The sequence below is a fragment of the Diadema antillarum genome, unplaced genomic scaffold, assembly GCF_040938485.1.
Source record: "Diadema antillarum isolate AM-2024a unplaced genomic scaffold, OU_Dant_1.0 seq00000616_RagTag, whole genome shotgun sequence".
Classification (NCBI taxonomy): domain Eukaryota; kingdom Metazoa; phylum Echinodermata; class Echinoidea; order Diadematoida; family Diadematidae; genus Diadema; species Diadema antillarum.
The window spans coordinates 251,791-273,654 of record NW_027271540.1 but is presented as its reverse complement, the minus strand read 5'-3'; the positions used below and the strand labels follow the sequence as shown (position 1 = coordinate 273,654).

The window sequence follows — 21,864 nt, the reverse complement described above, 5'->3', positions numbered from 1 at the left end:
TTCACATTCGATTCCATACACATTATAAAGCCGTTAAGTTACGTACACATACGACTAAAATCAAAAATGACGTCATTGCAACGGACACAAACGTACGCACATCGATTACACCGGCGGTACGCACGCACGAAAAAATTATTATGATCGATCACACCTCAGAACACGTACTTCGTGCACACAAAGAAGCGTCGAAGTCAACAGACTCGCCCTATACACAATACACATGCATGGATCGTAACTACAAACCCCACAGATCACAACACGACACCGTCGAAAACGCACTCTAAAATAATGAAAACAAAACTACTTACAGAATCCTGCGATACAGTGGACTATCGGTGACAAAATTGCTCTCCTTGTGCCGTAAAAGAAAAATCTTTAGAAATCGATAAAAGTGGAAAACTACGAAGGTTTTGGTAGCGTGATGTTCGATATAGCAAGGCGAATCAGACCGTGGGAAGAGACGCTGGTACATATGCAACGTGTACGCATGCGCGGCAGTTTCATTCATAAAATTCACCCAGTATCGTACGCGTTTCGCCGTAAAGTTGATGACGCCCTCTCTCGGTGATTGTTGGATAGCGTGTGTAGGGGATTTGCCGTTGTGTAAAATTGCCCATACAATAATAATTAGGCCTACACTGAGAATGTCTGTCATCAGGATTATACTCCTGGCCCTTTTGGTTCCTAGGGATCTCCTCAGCATATTATTTAGTATCGCTTATTTTTGTAATGCCTTCATGTATTTATGAAATCCATTATACATCTATAAGTCTTGCATTATAACTCGGTAATGGAACATGACTATGTGAAAATTCAACTGTTGATCCAGGTACAATGTAAATGTGAGTTTTTTAATGTAATTAATAAGCTAGAGGATGCAATATTTACATTGTAAGTACCTTAATTCGACTTGTGTGTTTGATTTTGATACAATTTTAGTGAAAAGAGAAATCAGGAAAGATTTTTCAATTATAATTTCTTTTTATAATTTGCTCATTGGAGAAGACTTTTGATTGTGAGCAAAATATGAAAATAATGTCAATGAATGGAGCCATGCACTTGAGGTATTTCTGTACTGTAATCTAATCTAATTTTGTTTTGAATGATATTCTGGAGATTAAAACTTCAGGAAAAAGCAATCTTGACAAGCAGATTTGATTACATTTGAGAAGACGGGGGGGGGGGGGGGGGGGGGTAAGATTAGCAATAATGGCAAACCACATGTAAGATTCAAGGGGGATATGTCCTTTGAAGCCAAAATCAATCAAAGAGGGCAGGCTACAAAATATCTTGATATTAGAAGTCTGTAATCATTGTTTATCCTACATCATTGTTTTGAGAGAAACTGTTCATATCATAAAGTGAAGTATACACATGTATCTCCCTCTTTCTCTCTCATTCTTTCTCTCTCTCTTTCCATCACTCTTTTTTTAATAAGGCAGATGCTTTGGGTTTCATTTTTATGTATCGTAAATCATATATTTCATGGGACTGTTATGAACCAGCCAATATGTCTGCTGTTTGTTTGTTTGTTTTCATTTAAACAAAGCATTTTGATAGCTCTCAGGCACAGTTCAGCGTTGTGCCGTCTTGTAAAAAAAGAAACTAGAGAAAGATATAAAGAACCAAAAGCCCGACGTATCCAAAGTGTATCGGATTTTCTATTTGAAGTTGTTAAAAATATCAAAGTGTAAAGAGTCAAGGTCTGGGTAGATGGCTAATAATGCAAAGTTTTCCGCATGATGCCTTTCGACGTGGTTCGTACTAGAGTCTGTTTTTCTTATTTCACTGTATGCCAATGTAGTGTAAGTGGCATACCCACCAGTTTGATTTTAATCAGGATAAAGATTATTTGGAAATCTAACTATTGATATGACATTTATAAGTATATGAACTCTGTTGTCATCTTTAGCTGCATTCACATGTACAAAATGGTGGGTTACCAAGTGTGCTCCAAAACTCAAGCTTTTTTTTTCAACTGTTCAGACGCTCCAAATTAGTGAGCTAGCGATTGCACTGGGACACTCGAGTTTTTCGCAACTGTTCATGCATACAGAAATAACCCGCTAATTGCTGATCGATAAATCGATGAAACTATTGTTCTTGTGCCTCTCAGTGGCATGGAGTGCACACTGTTGTGATGTTCGCATTCCATGATGGGATATAAAAACTTGAGTTTCTAAATCCGACTGTTCACACGTACCGCGGGGCAAATTAGCATGCTAATTCAGAAATGAAAGCAAGATTTCTTGAGTTTAGCATTGCACTGCTGATCGCGCTAATTTTCCGTTTTTTTGTGCCAAAAACTTGAGTTTGCTAGCGGGTTACAAAACTTGAGTTTTGTAACCTGCTAATTAGTATACACCATATGTTTGAACCCCCCTATAGAATCAACACAGAAATCATACTGTGCATTGTCTCTGAATACTTCGGGTTTGTAGTACATGTACATTATTGCACGATATAATATGCATTAAAGTCTGGAAGCAAACACCTGTTGTATAGTAACAGTGGTGGTTCTTGTCACAAGCTCTGTTATGTTTATAGATCATAAAATGGTTTTGTTACTCTCATGGATAAAGTTAAAGGAAAGCAAGTTTGAATGTGTGGCTGTGATCTTTTCCTAGCTGGACAGATTGCATTCTGGTATTCGTATCACAATCCACAAAGGTTTTGTCTCCTAGAAATCCTAGGCCTGTTGGAGACTAGTCCCGAGTATACTTTGGTAGGTGTCTGTGGGAAATCAGTCTTGTAGCAAAGTCAGCTCATCCACAATGGGTTAATTGTCCTGGGCAAATGTACCTTTTATTTAAGGAGGTATGTGCATGGCGCCCTAAAATATAGGGCCTAATGAATCATTGGACTGATGATTTCTACATGTATACTTTCCACCAATCATGGTAAATCTTTGCTCAGTTCACCTGCTGTTGAGGACTTTTATACCCAGACACAAGTTTTGATGGGGTGCTGTAACTGAAAGGGAATTTAGTCTATAGCAATCAACTTTTAGTTTCCATTTGGATATTCTTATTTCTTATACGGGAAGAGTGTACTGCACTTGCAGCATTATAGATGATCCCTTTGTATTGAATTTTCTTAAACCACCTGATGTTATGCTTTAAATCAATTATGGACATTGTTTGAAACATACTGGTATAGTGGTAGGAGAGAAATGAGAAGCTGTATAGGTTTAATCTTTGCAATATAAAGTGCAGAAAAACATGAAATGTGTTGACATGCCCGGGAAGTTTACGAGCAAGACTAATAGCTCTTCATGTTATGCTGGTACACACCAAGTGTGGGTTAATCTGATATCGGGTGTCATTTTGACTGTAACTGTATTCCACTTCGTGTGGCCTGACATAGACAAAGGCTAATACCTTATAGTCCGATAGTTGTTCAATGGGCCTTCCCACTCTGCGCAGCCCAGAAAAATACAACAAAATCACTGTGTAGTTCACTCTCCTGCCATCACAGGATTTAGTGACATTTTTGGCGAAATTTATGCAGAAATTATATTTTTCTGCTGTGGCAAACCTGTAGGGCAGAATTGATGTCAATGATGAACTCAATGAAGTGCTTTGAGTATTTGTTTGCAAGGAATTAAACTCATGTCAAGGTGTCTTGAAGGCGAAACGACAATGGACAGCGAAGACATGGCTACTGAGTCCCTCGTAAGTTGACCATTCTGTAACGTCCAGCAGGACGGTGTCAATATAGGCCTAGTACTTTTACTGTATCACGTACAATCTATGTGCATTTATGACACAGCCACAAGTATACTATGGTACATGAGGCATGAAGTAATATTAGCTCTAGATCACTATTTATTAGAATCTAAATTTTTCATCAGCAGGATTCATTTTTCTTTACAAGTGTGGTCAAACCAATGCTGTTCATTGCTTATTCTCTATTTGAGGTGTAGAATGGAGGCATGCTCATTGATTTATAGAGTATATTTACCTTTATATTGAGTCACATCAAGTTACTTGTATATCCACAGGAAGTCTGTGTATACATAAAGTCTTTCAATCACAGTTTTGTGTGTTTGCCAATGTAAATAGAGTTCTGTCTATGCGAACTAAGCATATACGATCAATTTCTGAGATTTGTTAAACAGTGAATGTATGCATCATATGGGGTAGTTTCACTAGGGGCATACGAAAGTACAGTACTGGTAATAATGGGGTCCTGCAGATCTTTCCCAACTTTGAGTCTGATTTATAGGCCCTAAATTCTTGTTTTAGTACAAAACAGTATCATAGCGTTGGTGACTATTTTGCACTTAAACAATTAATGAATGTGATGTGAAAACCAGCATTTTGCAGAAATCATTAATACTTCTTTTTAATTTGTGAGAAATATTCAAACTGATGATGAAGTAATATTCTTTGTGCAGTGGAAATTTAGTGAGCAGCCTTTAAAGTTTTATTTCAGTCTTTTATGTTTCATATTTCAACTTATCAAAGGCATTCTGGAAAAGTCTTCTGAAATCAAATAAATGAATTCTTTTTGAAAAAGACAGACAAACCCTGAAATTGATTTGACGTTTCATGCTGTCATGAATTATTAATTTTTGGCATTCCCATTGAGTGTCAGTCTCCTTCTAATCCTCAGTAGTGTATCCAAAGTATACAGACATTGCATGCCCCTTTTAGAATAAAAATGATTAAAATAATATGTTGATAACCCATTGAGGACGGACTGATTTTGCTACAACACGCATTTCCCATAGACACCAGACGAGAGTATTCTAGTACAAATGTACTCAGGACTCGTCTTCAATCGGTTAATTTACATAATTACGATATTTGACAATTGTGTGGGCTGCTTGCACAGATGTGTACACAAATATCAAAACCATACTGTATCTACAATGTTTGGCTATTCAGTTTAATCATTGTATGATTGCAAGAACAAATAAGTTCTACTATAATCAAGACATGTCTCTCATGCTGGATAATTATGACATTGATTTTCTTGAGGAGAACAAGGCATCAATTTTTGTCAAGAGATGTACTGAGTACTACTACTACTCACTAGACTACCCTTTATGTGTAGGTCAGTGATATAGATCCTCTATGAAATGTTATCCTTTAATTGTAGTTGAGTGATATGAATATGAAATGTTTGTGGTTCATCTGACATGTGGAGGAGACAGCTATCAACCTTGGATCTCATCTTGGACCAGTGGCTAATCTTGGGAATGCAGCCATCTTTAGCATCCAACCTAGCTACCAGACAGCTGTTTGCTAGTCTAGAAAATCAGACCATATTCAGCCCATTATGTACCCTGGTTATCAGTAGAGAGTTACTGTATGTGGTGAAGGTCATTGCAAGCTGTTTTTAGTACAAGAATCACCTGACCAAAATACTAGGGAAGATGACTGTTAATGAGTACAGCATACAAAATCAGTACAAGTTTTGATCAGTTTTAGTACAAGATTCTTTTATTTGTATCTTCACCTTATATGCTCTTGCTGGAGAAAAAAGATTGAAATGAATACAGTTATTTGAAAATTTTGGTAAGATGTATCCTTAAAAAATGATAGAAAGGTAAATCACATTTTTGTGTGGTTCTTGAAAGTATAGTAGAGACTGAATTGCAAGGAAAAGCAAACAAACATCCCATCAATCATGGTGTACAAAAAGTCTGTGTCACAGACTAGTTCATATTTTATAAATAATCAAATCAATATCAATTTGATTCATTCTGACTACAAAGGCAGATGGGGTCTCAAAGAATAGGGCTGTGAGTATTATTTTGACCTTCGCTGATGTACAGTCATAGCTCTGGAATTCATAATAATCATGTACCGTTCTCTTTTATTGTTGATAAAATAACTTTTTTGTGGCTTCTTGGAAATATTTTCAGTTTTTCTTTGATAATGTTTTTATGTGATACTTTAATTCCTTCAAAGAGAGTTCTTGACCTTTGTACACCTCCACATCTTCCCTCACTTGAGTGTTAGTGGTACTAGTTCTGTGGCCATTGTAAAGCAGAATTTACCAGAGAAGAAAATGCTTAGAAATGCTCAGCAAAACAGCATACATAAACAGATGTATGAGCTTTTTTCACACTACTGTTACAAATATTAATATTAATTTCACAGATTTTTACTGAACAGTTGCTTTTTACAGAATTGCAGCTTTCAATAGGTATAGGCTTACCCACATATTAAAACTGCTTTGATTTTAAATTTCTGAATGTGAAAATTTCTCCAAGAGGCTGGACCAAACTATAATATGTGATGAAAGGATTTCTGAGAAAACGTGCTTTTTAAAATGCATTGTTATTTCTATTATTAGGAACACAAGATTAAAGTACATGTATTCTTCTCTCTTCTACAACAGTTTTCTTGAATGAAAACTTGTAATGATTAATTTGTTGAATATGTATTGCAAATGAAACTTATGATCTGATGGCATTCAACTTCAGCTTGCAGGCTTGTAGCCTTAGATATGATGGTAAAACCGGGGAGGTAGAACTGTATCACCAAGCTAGACAAAATATTGCTGATTAGATCAAAGAGTATGTGCGACTCCCTTTTGATAGATTACAATAAAGAAGAAGAAGAAGAAGAACAACAACAACAACGATTTTCTTGTGATTTGAACTCCATTTGCATTAGGCCTACAATGTATGTGTGGGATATGGATCTCTCCTTTATTTACAAGCTATACCTTCATGTAGACTTTGTATGAGTCAGTGCGGAGGGTTTGCAAACTTTCTGGTAATCATGCTACATATTTGCAGACTTACTAAACCTCTAGCACTAGCAGGCACTCTGGAAATATTATCAGGGTGAAATCACAAACCAGTAGTGGGAATATCTCATGTGCAGTTTTATCACCCACTACTCCTACCCACAGCTTCTGTGTGAGTTAGTCTACCCAATGCAGACTTCATGAAGGTTTTTTTTTAAATTTTGTTTTCACCAATGACCACTACAAGAGTACCGCAAATTGGAGCCGACGGCCTTTTTTCGCGGCATGAAATTTTGATGAGTTGCCTCTAACATTCAATGCATGTAGTGTAGTCTACAACAACTTTCGCATGCATTTTAATTTCGCGAATCTTGGCTTTCAGGAAATTTGCCAAATTAAAATGTGTGTGAATATTTCTCGTTTTACAGTAATATTAATCAAAAGTATGAATCTTCTTTCTTCTGCTGTTTCAAGGTAACTGTGCAGTAACAAGAGGGTTTGAGGCAATGTGATATGTTGAGGATAATGATCTATTTGTCTTCGGTTGATTAATAAACAGAGGGTGATGTTTGACCATCTGGGCTGTCTATCAAACTGTGTGCTCATACAGCTGGGGTGGTTGATAGCATATGGACATATGAACAATAATTCTCACTTATTTTGATTTCAAAGTATAGGTGTGGGAATGACCAATATGATGATATTACACCCTTCCCTATTATCATGCATAGAACCATTGTGCAAATCAAGGTAGACAAGAAAATAATGCCAACCTCTTGTGCATTGTTAGGCAAGAAAGTCATCCAAAATTAAACCCTGAAATACAAAGAAACAAATTATGACTATTCAATGCACCTGATGATATGCAATTTAGAAATGCGTCTTTATTTAGAAATCTATTACTGGACTTGTTCTGTTGTACTGGCATGGTCTTTGCAGCTAAGCCTAGGCAAAAGAGTGGGCAAATTTGGAAATACTTCCCACATGTGTTGTTTTGTGTGAGATTGTGTTTGTAGTCTTCATGTGTGTGTACAGTGTGTGAGTGTGTTTGTGTGTGTGAGTCTGGTTTTACCATCTGATTGGGGTCAAGGTGACTAGATTGAGGGTCAAGTGAACCATGGTTTTCTCACAGTCCTCAAAAAGGTTTTAAAGTCAAACCAGAGAATTCTGACTTTCGTGAAAAAAAAATACCTCAAGTTACTCATCGAGCAAAGATGTTCAGCTACAGTGAGCAATATTTCCTGCTTATTCCTCACTTTGTAAATTGTCACTAAATGTCTACAAAACATCCATAAAACACCGCTGAAACCTAGCAAAGCATACCACTATTTTAAATCTGACTGTCTCCATGTTCTGTTGTTATTTAGTAGCAAAGATCTTGACGTATGCCTTGAGTATTTCTTGTTGTCTACGATAGTCTTAAAGAAATCAGAATTTGATTTTCATTTTTGTTCTTCTTTTCAAGATACATGCTCTAGCAATGTAGGACGTAAAAGGTTTATAATTGCTGTTTCAGACATTTATGGATTTTCTTGTGATTATATGCCTAGGAGTATTACACCATTTATGCCATACCATTCCTTTTGTTTACGGACAGCTGGTCATCCTTTATTGAGAAAGGATTGGAACCAAGATGCCACCATCCCTCTGTCAAATCTTTGATGAGTTTAAGAGTAGGGGAGAGCGGGGTGAGTTGGGACGCGGGTCAAGTGGGACACGTTCTCTGAATCAAAAACTGTTCAACAAATCAGCGATTGGCTTATATCTACAATAAGCCCCTAGCAACCATACATCACACTAAGAAAGCCATGCAGTTCGGCAAATTCTAAGTATGTATAAATTGCTATTGAAAATTTTCCCCAAAATATAATGTTTTTTTAAAATCAAGTTAATTAACCTGTTGTCTTTGTGTTCATGATTTCAAGGGCACAATTGAAGCTGGTGGTGAGCCTTATTAATATGCAACTAATATAACTTGTTTTTGACAAATGCCTGCATGGTTACTGAGCAGTCGTACATATTTATGTATATGTCATGTGAGGGACAGTTGGGACAACGTGTCCCATTTGTCCCTCATAATAGCATTACATGTAAAGCAGTTCAGATTTTCAAACATGTTGTTCAAACTTGTTTTGTTGAAGTAAAGATCATTTTAAAGCATGTTTGACTGTTTTCATTACCAATGTTTCATTATGCCTTCCAACTTTGACATTTCTATAGACCATCTAGGATGTCACACTTTACCCCCACAGTCCCATTTCTCCCTTGCCGTTGTCCCACTTCACCCACGGGTGGGTCAACTTCTCCCCCAAAATAAGTTTTTTTCTTTTCATTAACTGCAGAAAATTGAGAACAGTGCTACCCCCAGCTTATAGCTCTTTATGTAACCTACCATATGAACCTTCATGCAAGCCCAACAGGAAATGTAATAATCTCTTCTATAAAAAGATATAAGAAGAAAATCGGCGAACTTGAAATAATGTCCCACTTCTCCCCGCTCTCCCCTACACTGTGAATTCTTTGAAGTGTGTATATTTTTCTACCAATCTGTAGTGTTAGCAGGGAAGAGTTACATGTTGAGTGTGTGTGTGAGAGAGAGACCAAAAGAATGGTGTCTTTGCCACTCTGTACTGATAAGAACCTCTGTACATTGTTACTCTGGATTGAAGAAAACAGCAAATGGAGGAAATATCAACCAAAACTTAGCAACAATGCATGAAATACCTAAAAAGATACAACTCGGGTCCATTCTAAAAATCTCAAGAACTTTTGTAAATGATCAAGTAAGGCAGTTACATTTTGCTCTGTATATAGGCGCATTTGAATGAAAACCAGTTACAAGATGTGTCATTGTAGGCCTACATGTTGCCCTACTAAAACAAACACTCATCCAAAAGGAATCTGATGTTTGAACAATCTCTTTAAAGCAGTCTTTTGAGATTTGAGCTACACTGTAGCAAATACTTCTCTTTTCAAGAGAAAGCAGTCAGCTTTTGTTGTTGCACAATAAGCATACACACATTACATCTTCCTGCTGTGGGAATCACATTATTTTCTAAGGCATGTTTTAAAGGGATGGTATGGTCATGGTTGAAATTGGGATGCACGTTTAAACTTTTAGCGAGATAATTAGAAGCCACTTATATGAAATATTAAAGAGCATAAAGCTCTATCAAAGAGGAATTAAAAGTTTTAAGATATCCAAAAACAAAGAGGTCCTAATTAAAGGTGGGACTCATCTTTTATTAGGACCTCTTTGTTGTACTTTGTACCAACACAGCCTTAGTCTGTCTTTTAGTTTTTCAGTTTACTATTTCAACATTCACTTGATGTTACTGAGATTAGAAACTGTTAACTTGTGATGCATTTAGCTTTAATACACCATGATGGAAAACAAAAACAGGCAAAATGGGAAGAGAGAAATTTCCTCTACTGCTGTGGTGAGCAACCAATAACAAAAAAAAAAAAAAAGAAGAAGAAGAAAAAAAACGACCAATGCTGATTTACATTTTTTTTCTTAAGGTTGGATTCTATGATAATAAGATTTGGAGAATTATAGGATTTTCAGTCTGCAAAGCTCCTGAGGTGGTAATGATTGGTTCTTTGCGGAAAAAAAAAATCTTCATAAATGCCAAATAGTCATTTACCATTTTACCAGAGGCAGTTTGTATTTGGGAGAGATGAAATATGCCTGGACTTTGTTCTGATTGAGATATAAGGCTGATGGACCTGTTTGTCTGTTTGTATGGAAGATCATATGAATAGTTTCTTTCAGAAATGCTGATTATTTCTTTGCATTGCCAGCAGCGAGGAATTGAGTCAGATCAACATACTGTGAAACCAAGAGATTCAAGTTGGTTTTGAAAGGGAAAATTTGTCTATTCTATACTAGTTCTATTGCTTACTTCGTCTCTTTATGCAGTATGTTAATATTGTTTGTTCTTTTTGTGGTAATTTGTTATCAGAATTGAAAACAAACAAACTCAAATTCATGTCTGGAACTTGACAGAAATGATTATGAATATGATAAGGCATTGTGATATGATACAGCATTGAATGTAATGTGTAGACATGATATCATCTAATATGAAAAGGTTATTATCCATAGAACATGTTAAAATACTTGTATTATGTTCATTCTTTGAATATTCTGGAGCTTGCTGAGATATGTTCATTTTTAATAACCATGTACATATTGTTGTAGGTCCCTATTTGATATTCATTAGACCCCAACCTATGCTATAGCATGTTCGCTGGGGTTAGTAACGCTGTAATAGGGAACATACAAAAAAGATTTAATATTCTATTCTGTCCATGTGTACAATGTATGTAGCCTTCTAGCGTGCTAAGGGTTAGGTCAGCAGTATTGATTGGTAGACAATTGAGGTTAATTATTAAGTGGCATGTGGACAGCATACACTGTTCTTTGCATGTGGGTCATCTATGATGTCTATCTGTGATTGACAACAGTAGGAATGGGGTTTGCTGTGATGTCAGGTCATTGATATCTATAACACAGAACACGATTCTGTTTCTGTGTTTTTCAACCTGCCATATCCCACTGTTACTTTAGCCTGACAACTTGAAGCACATCATTCAGTTTTATAATGTTCACAGAAAAAAAAGTCTGTGTGATCAAATCAAAATTTTTGTCTAGATTTCAGGGGCATTTTCTTGTTCTCCATGCAGGTTTGATTTGGTAGGTTGAAGGTACTATAACCTACTTTTTTTTTTTTTCCGGATCAATGCGCTTAGAAACATCAGTATTAAGCGCTTTATAAATGTTATTCATTATCATTATCATTTTGGCCAAATGCCGTACTCGTTTTCCCCAGGACGGGACGTTTCTCGGATTTGATCATGCGCAGAAGCAAATTTTGCACACAGCACACTCAACTACCGGCTGCAACGATCATGCTTGCGAAAACTCGCTATTGTTCCTTCCAGATGTAAGGTCATCATAATGCTGTTAAAAACAAAATGCTTGGTAAACACAACAACCCATCTACAAACTGCAGGTTAAAATGCAGCTTTATGCCATTGGCATATTGATGAAATAGCATGTGGTTGGTATACTCTCACAGTATCAAATAGGAAATATCCATCATATAGGCCCTACTGTAAAACCAAAAATATTTGCAGCATGAAAATTTCATGAATTGGAGCAGACGGGCTTTTTCGTGGCACGAAACTTTTGTGAATCGCCACTGGCATTCAGTGCATTGTGTAAATAAACATTTCCTCGTGCATTTTACTTTCACAAATCTTGGCTCCTTGTGAAATTCGTGAAAGTTTCATGCTTGCAAAAATTCTGATTTTACAGTATTTGATGTAGTGATAGAATCACACTCGCAAACAAACAGACAAACAGGGGATTGATATCATTAGAGTAGAAATCAAAAATTTGCTGGAGGTCTCAGAATCAAAACAGATCTTCATCCTGACATCCAACAAACCATCCATCTGGCGGCTGTCCCATCTCTTGGAGAGAGATTTCCGTCAGCAAAGTGGCCATGAGTGAGCTTAGATTGAAACAACAGCATGGCGAGATTTTCACTTTTGGGATTGCTGGTGACAGATCAGTTCTTCCCTGATTCACTTTCCACCAGGAATACAAACTTAAAGGGAAACATCTCTTCTAATGAACATCATTGTCATGAGACACTGAGAGCCATTCTCTTATCATATTTCATTCTTACTTTCACATTTATTTCTAAAGGAAATTTCTTTATTAAAAGATTTTACCGAGGAAATATTTTGTTTTATGTGGCTTCTCAAATTATGTTTGAAAAAGTGCATGTGTGTGCAGACTAAAGTTATACATTTTCTCTTGTGGAATTTAGAATGTGATGTACTGGTAAAAAAGATTATTCATCTCTGTTTATTGTGGTTGGTCACATATATTTTTGCATTTAGTCTCAATTATATTAAATAGGCTTGATCTTTTATATTTCATAAGTTATCATTTGTATCCATAAAGATTGCATTCTTCTTTGGAATGATTCTCTGTTGACATTGGCGTGAGAAGATCTGTGCCACAATGAAAAGTTACTTTGGCTTTAAACTTGACCACAGTTACTCTGTCAACAGGCTTAGGCATATTATTTTCATTCTTTCAATTACGAGCTGAAATTGACAAAGACCTTCCAGCAATAATTACCCTGTGGTGTGGCTGATTCTACAGTTCTGAGAAATTAGGATCAAATAATAATATGAACGTGATCATGATGGTTGCTTTACAATGTATATCAATGCCATGTTAATTGACTCACATTCTGTTGTCCTGACAGCTTTTGTATCGTGTTAGATTTCCTCAAAAATATTTGAAATATGTAGATTGCTTTATTTTTTCTTCCAATAGTCCATTTTTTCCAGTTGTGAAATATTCAACTCTTGAGTAATTTAGCAGTGATTGCTGCATCTTGTTTTATTCATGCACCAATCAAAAGAGGAGCCACTGACTCCTCATAAACTAGTGTTTTCTTCCGAAGCATATTTTGATGGCCACACTAAAATATTGCCCTCAGCTTTTCCCAGATTGTTTTTGTTGCTGTTGTTGTTTTACATAAACACAAATCAGCAATCTGCTAGCTAGGCTTTGAAAGCTTGGTGACGAGATAAGTGATTTCCAAGATCCTGATGAAAAAGCAGTTGATGAGCTAAGTGCTGAATCCATGGACTGATGATATTTTCCACACCTCGGCTTCCATGCTAGACAGTATTCATTTCCAGCCCCAGAATGCCTCGGTATCAAACATACATGATAATTGAACTTTCATCTTGTCTTTTAGCGTATATAGTCTTGCTTAAGGCACTTTCAGATTTTTTTTTAAAAACTTATCATTTGTATTGTTCAATGAGCCATTTTGACTTCACTTAATCCTAATTGAAGTTCAGAGCTTCATGAAATATTACAATGCAGAAAAAATTAATGTATACTCCTTCCAAGGGTGAAGCTGATAGCACACACTTCTTTACTAGCTTATACAGTTGTAAAAGCGAGGTTATTGTATTGTGCAAAATTAAACAAGATAAAACAAGATGAAATACTTAAATATGTAATGAGATGGATAAGATCCATGAAAAGCAATGTTTATGGTGACTGTTAGATTATCATTAGCATGGGCAAAAACTTTCTCGAGCTTTGTGTAACACTATTCATTTGAGTCATTTGTCACTGCACATGAACATCTTTACAATAAGTAACAGGATTGAGTTGGTGCAGTAGGCCTATAGTTTCTCACTGCCATCATCATGCCAAACTACAAGAGCATACTTGCCAACATTTTCATTTGAGAAAGCGGTAGAATCCAGGATGCCTATGCGAGCAGCGCTAGCTTGAATGCTAATGTCAGTAATGAAATCTTTCAAAAGCGGTAGTCTACCGCCAAATGCGGTAGAGTTGGCAAGTATGCAAGAGCTAGATATGTCTGAAACTATCCAAAAGTTACACTTGTATGTTTGGAATAGTAAGGTCCTTTGTAACACTATTCACCAGTAAAGGCCTAATATTTAGGCCAAGAGTTTGCAGCTGGGTCCTTGTGTCCCTTTAAACACATACACGTGTAGACTAGTGTGAACCAGTGGTGTCTGTTCCGCAAAGCCGTCAGTCTTCAACATGTGTATTGGTTATTACCCTCAAGGTTTAAAAATAGCTGCATGCCTTGTGGAAGTATGTGTCACATTGCCGTCATTCAGCTGCTATGGCCTGGATTAATTAGGGATCGGCAGACCTCCATTTCCCGTTCGTTAGCCGTGTGCACACAAACAAGGAGATGCCAGACACACTTCATTATAGACCCTGATTACACATTCTCTTTACCTCATTCAATTTCTGAATGTAATTTGTCAGGGATGTGTAATGCTAGATAAATGTTGTTTTGTGACATTTCTGCAAGAAGTTGCTGGAGCAGTCACATTTTTTCCCCCTTTAAAAATAGATTCTGTTAATGAGAGATGTTAAAGCACTTCCTGATCATGATGAATAAGAACCTGAATTCTTTTGTTTTTCATTCCACTGTACATGGAGCTTAGACAGCATTTTATTTGAGGAAGGAAATGCTCTGACACCTCATTAATCTTATTTTGACTGAGTTGATGTGGTCATTAAATCTCTTGTGTTTTTTTAATCAACATTCTTCATGTTAATGTACATGGTACACCTGATGCATCATAGCAAGGCTTGTACACACTGAGCAAAAGAAAGTTGGGTGTCACAAAAGAAATGTAGTAGGGTCCTCCATAGAACTCTTGGTACCCCTTGTTTGTGAGAGAAAAAAACATAGAGAAACTTTCCAAAATCATGGCGGACTATTCCAACAACTGGTACAGATTATGTAGTAATCAATTTATGTGTGAGATATAATGATTTTTTTTTTTGTTCTATAAATTCTGGACTAGCAGTGGCTTCTGTCAGTAGCACATGTCACAGAAAGAGAAGATAGCAACAGGGGAGAAGCCATTGATGATATGCTGTATGTCGAGGTAACAATCATGGGGTATGTGACAGGCGGGAGACGTTGGGTCTCATGTTCTGCTGAAAAGATTCAAGCTGTGGAATGTGTCGTGATCTTATTCCTTTCTGCTTCTTACTGATTAGTGTGTGTCTCATGTTTGTCTCTGTGTCCTTGGGGTGCAGGGATGTAGCAGGCGATTTCTTTGAGATCCTTTAGAGTAGCTGAAATCCCCTTTGAAGTATCCTTAGTGAAGGGCAAAATGTGTGCTTTTCAAACAGCCCCACTCCACCAATCTAATCCCCCACCTGTCAACCCCACCCCCTTACCCATCCCTTACCTCATCCCTTACCCCAACCCTTCCCCCTCCTTACCCCACCCCTCACCCCTCCCTTACCCCCTCCCTCCAGACACTTATTTCCTCTCCCTCATTAGTGTGAGTTTGTGACCCAGTTAAGGATCTGAGAGGGGGTAATCCGTTAATTGGTCGTCTTTCCTTCCCTGTCTGTCACTTCCAAGGACATTTTGGTCCAGAGTTTTTTCAGCACTGAAGAATTTTTCGATACGTTTGGTCGTGTATTTACTGAGATTATTCTAATTATAGTTTCTGTAGAGATCCTTTCTTGGATTAGTATCTCCCTCACAGTTCTAAGCCACAAAATTGTCCTGAATAACACCACAGCTTTCCCTGTTTTCTGTTCTCCTTGGATTGAAGAAAGTTGATTGTAAACAAGATGATCGTTAACAGATGATCATGATGGAATTTATTGATAGGCAAGTACTTCTGCAAGGCAACTAAAACCATTTTTTAAAAAGTTTTTAAAATGATTAACCAAACCTGCATGATACTCGTGAGTAGTTGACTTTTGAAGTTCTATGACTGCAGTCAGAATTGCTGATGATATCAACAAGGTAGCGAGTGCTGAGATTACGAAACTGAAAATACCTAGAGAGTGATGGAGTTTATGATATGCGAGATTATGATGCGGTTGCCAAGCACCAATTATTGAACTTGTGACTTGTGAACTGAGATGACCCAATTCCATGGAGGTAGACACCAGTCTGCTCTTTTCTCCCTTTTTATACCGCACTGACAGGGATTGTGTGTGTAGTCACTTAAACTGACATGCTATTCCATTTACTTGTGTCATTACTCAAATAAACATTAAGTAAATGTTAACCAAAAGTTGCACATCTGATATGAAAGAAAATCAGGGAATTCAAGACAGAAAGTGTATAATTAGTGCAAGATCCCAAGACTTGGCTTATAAGTTGTGAAATAAATGCTGATGATTAAATACTGTGTACAGCAATTTCTGTTCTCTGACACACAGACAAATACAAACATAAAATGCGGAGAGTTTTACAGGTGTTGAAAGTAGTAGGGTGTACTGACCCCTGAGGTACAGGTCAAGATACCGTTTAACTAATAATGATTGTGGGTGCAAGTGCTGTGTTCATCACACAATATTGTGATTTACAGATGTACATGTTGATTTAATATAATACATTGTAAATATAGCTTACAGTGATGGCACTGTAAAATTCTTTGTATTATTTGTTGTTATGATTATGCATTTATGATACTTTAATATGTTCTTCTCTGTGTTTTTTTTTTTGTGTGTATGTGTGTGTTACAGAAGGGGGGCAAAACTGGGTCCAAGCCCCCTCCTCCACTCTCCAAAGTGACGACCCAGGGGCCAGGTGCCCAACCTAGTGGGGGCCATATCATTCCAGCCACAGACATTAAGATTCTGGACAAGGAGCTAGGGCGGGGCGAGTTTGGCAAAGTGATGCAGGGACTCTGGTGTAACAGAGAAGGACAACAGGTAAGATCTTGCCTCCTTGTGTTTGTTTGTTTGTTTGTTTTTACATCAAAGTTGTTGCTTTTTGTCTAAAGACCAAAAAAAAAAAAAAAAAACCAACCACTTCGATTGACAAAAGATAATCAATTTGGCTCTTTTGTGGTTTTAAAGACAAACCCCCTATTTAGATGCAAACCAGTTTATACCAAAACTCGATAAAGAAAAGACGTATAAAGAAACATCGTATAGCCGACTGATCATTCAGACGCTAATCTCGACCGTTCTGGAAAACGTCGTATAGATGTGCAGTTTCCCACTGCGCATGCTGTTATGGTCATGAGTGACAGCTATGGGGTCACCTTTCGTGCGCGCTCCCATTAAGCCCCGCCCAGTTATACCGTTCTATGGTCGCCATACGTTCAGACACACAATAGACATGATAAAATGCTGATTCGTTATCGAGTTCTAATTCGAAACGATGCTCTGACCATCGTTTCGCTATACGTCATTTTGGTATACGTCGTTTCGTTAGTCAGCGTTCAGATGTATAAATTCATCGTGAAGTTTTACCGTTTTGGTATAGCCATACCGTTCTAGTATAAATTTTTTGCATCTGAACACCTTGAAAATGACACGATAGTGACTCATACCCCCATTCCACAGAGATTTTTTCTCATCGGTCACTCGTCAGAAGCAAAGTTTGTTGCCTCAAACCACCCACCGGAAGTGTATCGGATGACAGTCTGATAAATATGACTTGTGTTGGTTGCCTATCAGGTCAGTGTCAGACACGTTGGGCAGCGGTGATCAGATGAGGCAAGATTGTCTGATGAGGGTCACACCCAACATGTCTGACATTGACCTGATAGTTGACCAACATAAGTTGGATTCATCAGACTGTGATCCGATACACTTTGGTTGATGGCCGCAAGCAAGAAACCCTGCTCTCCACTAGTGACCTATGAGAAAAATCTCTGTGGAATGGGGGTATATCACACGCAAAAAATTCCTCACCATTCCTAGTACATCTTGAAATGCTTTGAATTCACCTATTGATGACAAAAGAGTCTTTTGGTGGAGATATTTGTTAGCTTTTCAGTGGTTAGGAACAGAAGTTCTCTTTTCTGTTGGTCTGTAAGTGTGTAGAAGATAAAGGTCAAACTCCTTTGACCTATATGGGTAGCTTGGCTGAGATGTGGGTGTAGAGGATGTTGGTTCAACTCCAAATTTAGGGGAGGGCCGGGGTAAACGTGATATTTCCTGCTGGCTTCATCTCAGTCCATGTGAACTTGGAACACAATCCTCAGTATTCTTAAGGAGATGAGAATGACATTTAAATCTCATAGAAGAGGAGAGAGTCATGCGTGGGTTGTTAATTCACTTTCTAGTCATTGACTTACTGTATGGGTAATACCGACATGGCATTGTTTCATAGTCTTCACTGTATAAATAAATGGCATCTGCTGTGGCAACTGAAAAAGAAATCTTGCTACTGATTGGTTGTTCATTAGGTATTGCCATTTCATAGCACTTATAATCACATTCCCATTATGCAGGCATCTTTGTTGTAACTTGAAACTTGATATGATGCCTGATTGACTGTTCTAAGAGTGTTGAGAGATAAAAGAAAAGGATGTCTGTTTATAAAGTTAGATGTTTCATTCATACCACATGATGATGAACCCAAACTATAGTGTGTATTGGTCTTTAAAAATTTGAGAGTCATCTACGTCTTGCAAGAAAGCAAAATCCTTCCATTTGTAATATATTGCATTTTTTTCACTTTTCATGTTAGGCCTATATCTCGATGTCCTTTTTCTTGTGTAACTTAGTTCTGCCTCCAAACCCAGTCTTAAAGGGGCTGTACTCTTTTACGTGAACATCATTGATATTATAATTTCCTCCTGAATGGAGACTGTTTCCATCAATCTGCAAGGTTTTTCCCCCACAGGCTTAAAGGGACTCAACTGTATCTGATCCAGGAAGCCTCCAGATATGGCATCCTGAGGCCTGGAAGGGTGTGAGCAGGCTGTGGGATGAACAGGGAGGGGGAAATTAGGCAAAGACAGACAGGATGGTTTAGGGCTACACGGAGCAAGAAAGGATTGGGGGTTGGGATGGAATCAACATGGATTTGAGTAAAGCAGGAGATTTGGTAGGAAAGATGCCACAAGAGGGCTGCTGATAACATCATTAAAGTAATGTTGGGCTGATCAGGATTGGACAAGAATTTGCACATCTCTTGTGAATAGTGGAAAACTCTGAGATCTGTGTGTGTATGTCAGTCTGTTGATAACTTACCTTTCTATAGTATAGTGTTTTTTTGTTCTTCATTTGATGATTTTCTGAAAAGACACACTCCAAAATAGCTAAATAGTGTTGACAAGATTTATCCAATGAAATTACATCTACTAAACAGGACCTTTTCTCATCTCTTTCAAATCTGAGGCAAGTATGTGACAGAAAATCCTAAATCCACGGCCGAAAACCGCAGTTCTAAGCAAGCAAATGTTATCACCCTACAGTGCCTTCTTACCCCATCCCTTACCTTCTCTCTTTCATATTCAATGACCTCAAATTTGAGCTTTCTTTAACCCTGTTATCCTATTCAAGAGATGGATCGAGGATGGCTTACTTCTAAAGCTGCTTGGACACATTGATCTAGATTTATCCTATTAATGTCTGAATGGCCAAATCTTCTACTACTGGACAATTTGTTATTGATTAAAAGTTAATTATATGGCAGTATTTTGGAAAACTAGATAACAAATGAATGTAGAATCCTCTGTGACAATTTCTAGACATGTTTGAGAGAGATACAGGGCGAGAGACGGGATTTAAGTGATAGCTAGTAATTGCGATTTTGTTATAAGCCTTCATATGGAAAGTAAAGGTGTTTCCTTAGTTCGAAAATTTAAGTCAACCAAACTGTAGTATGAAAGGAATTTTCTCTCTTGTGACGATGTTGGATAGTGCAATGAACTGTTTTGCTTTCACCTATATCTTTTAAGATACCATGAAATATATACTACATCAATTTCTTATTCATGAGTACTCTTGTTTACATTTTCATATGATTCCATCAACACAATTTCACTTGTACAAATAAAGAAAACAAACAAAGTAACAAACAAAGAAACAAATAAATAAAAAGAGTTTAATGACTGATTCTGTCATGTGTTTATTAGGTATACCTATGCAGGAGTAATTTCTAAAATGAGTTCAGTACAAGGAAAAAAGAAAGAGCAGCCAATGTCTCTTCATAGATGTGTGAAGCATTTTCCATCATTGGTGATACAGTAGGCCTACAATTTATCAGTCACGAGGTGGTGAGGATGTAGACTGTGTTCTGTGTTATTATTGTGGCTTCAAAGGGAAAAAATGAAATGGAAGAAGTGAACTCAAGTTTGATGTTGTTGATGATAAGACAAAAGAATGAAGGCAGAATTATGTGTGTGTATGTGTGTGTGTGTGTGTGTCTGTGTGTGTGTTTCCCTCCAGAGAAAGTTAATTGTGTCATGTTCAAGTCAGTAATCCACAATATAAGGGGGAAAAGAAGAATTGTAGGCTAAGGTTAGGAAGGATCTTTGAGGAGGTCAAAAAAAGTTCTTAAAACAAATGGCCAAATGTTACCATGTATCTATTCCAGCATGATTTGTAATATCTGGTCATGTTACAATATTAGTCCAATTTCAGGTTAAACCTGTTTGTTTGTTGGTTTTTTTTTAATGGGATTCTGTTCAATCTAATTGCGTTTTGAATATCATGAGATTAAGTATGCTCATATGTCTTTTTCATTGAAACATTGAAGACGATAAACCTACAGGATATTAAATGCTCGAGGGTATTCACAAAGACTAAGGTGAGTGAAGAAATCGGATCAAAATACACCATGGGGGTAAAAAGAAAACAGTGGAAGACTTGGAGATTGTGAATTATTTGTCTAACCTCAATTTGCCAACTTTCTGCTTCTTTGTGGGGGAAGGGCCCTAACAGTCAAATTACCCAAGAGTAAAAAGAAACAGGATTTCTTGTTTGAATGCAGCAATTCAAGGTAGAATCAATCCTGGGAGCAATTATCTTGGGATGGGACTCTTTTTCAGTCGACACAAAAGACTGAGAACTTTAAAGCTTCTGATTTCCCATAATGATAGATAGTAAAGGATGCCTTCCTTTGCAACAGATTCTCTCTTCTAGTTAAAGGGAAGGTACAGTATTGGTGGAGATGAGAATTGGGCTTTTAACTTTTTGCGAGATACCAAGAAAACACTTATGATATAGTGCAGAGCATACCATTTTAAGAGGAATTCAAAGTTTATTTGATGAAAATCAGGTTTGGAATGACTGAAACATCCAAAAAACAAAGTAAAACAAAGCGATCGTAATAAGTGTGGGTCCCACACTTTATTAGAATCGCTCTTTTTGGATATGTCAGCCATTTCAAAACCAATTTTCATCAAATAAACGTTGAATTCCTCATAGAATAACATGCTCTTTCATATTTCACAAGAGGTTTCTCATTATTTCACAAAAAAATGTTAGAAACCTGAAATTAGGTCTCAACCAAAACTGTACGATCCCTTCAACCTGGGGTCAGTGATTTGTTCAAGTATTTTCAGGCTGACCCCTTCCCTTCCCCCTTTTCAATTGCTTGGAAGGTTGGTGTGGGTAGGGAAAATTTTAAGGGAGGTGTAAATCTTCCGAAGCTATTCCATTTGCAGTGGTTCATGCCTGCATTCTGCAGAAGTTTTTGAATTGTCGAGACATCTATCAATTTAGGAACAGGAAAAAACAAATAAAAGGCTGTTTAAAGATTGACATGAAGACAGCAATGTAGATATGATGCTGTAACAGTGTTTCAAGAAAAATACATCAAAGACTGAAAAGAGACTATC

General features: G+C 37.2%; 1 protein-coding gene across 1 annotated transcript in view; it reads left to right on the top strand.

Annotated features, from left to right (window-relative positions):
• Nucleotides 1–21,864, top strand: part of LOC139735978 (uncharacterized) — a 211,915-nt gene that overhangs the window by 77,489 nt on the left and 112,562 nt on the right. The window contains exon 3 of the mRNA XM_071646733.1: nucleotides 16,805–16,993. Coding sequence (XP_071502834.1) covers nucleotides 16,805–16,993 — 189 coding nt within the window. The remainder of the gene's footprint in view (nucleotides 1–16,804; nucleotides 16,994–21,864) is intronic.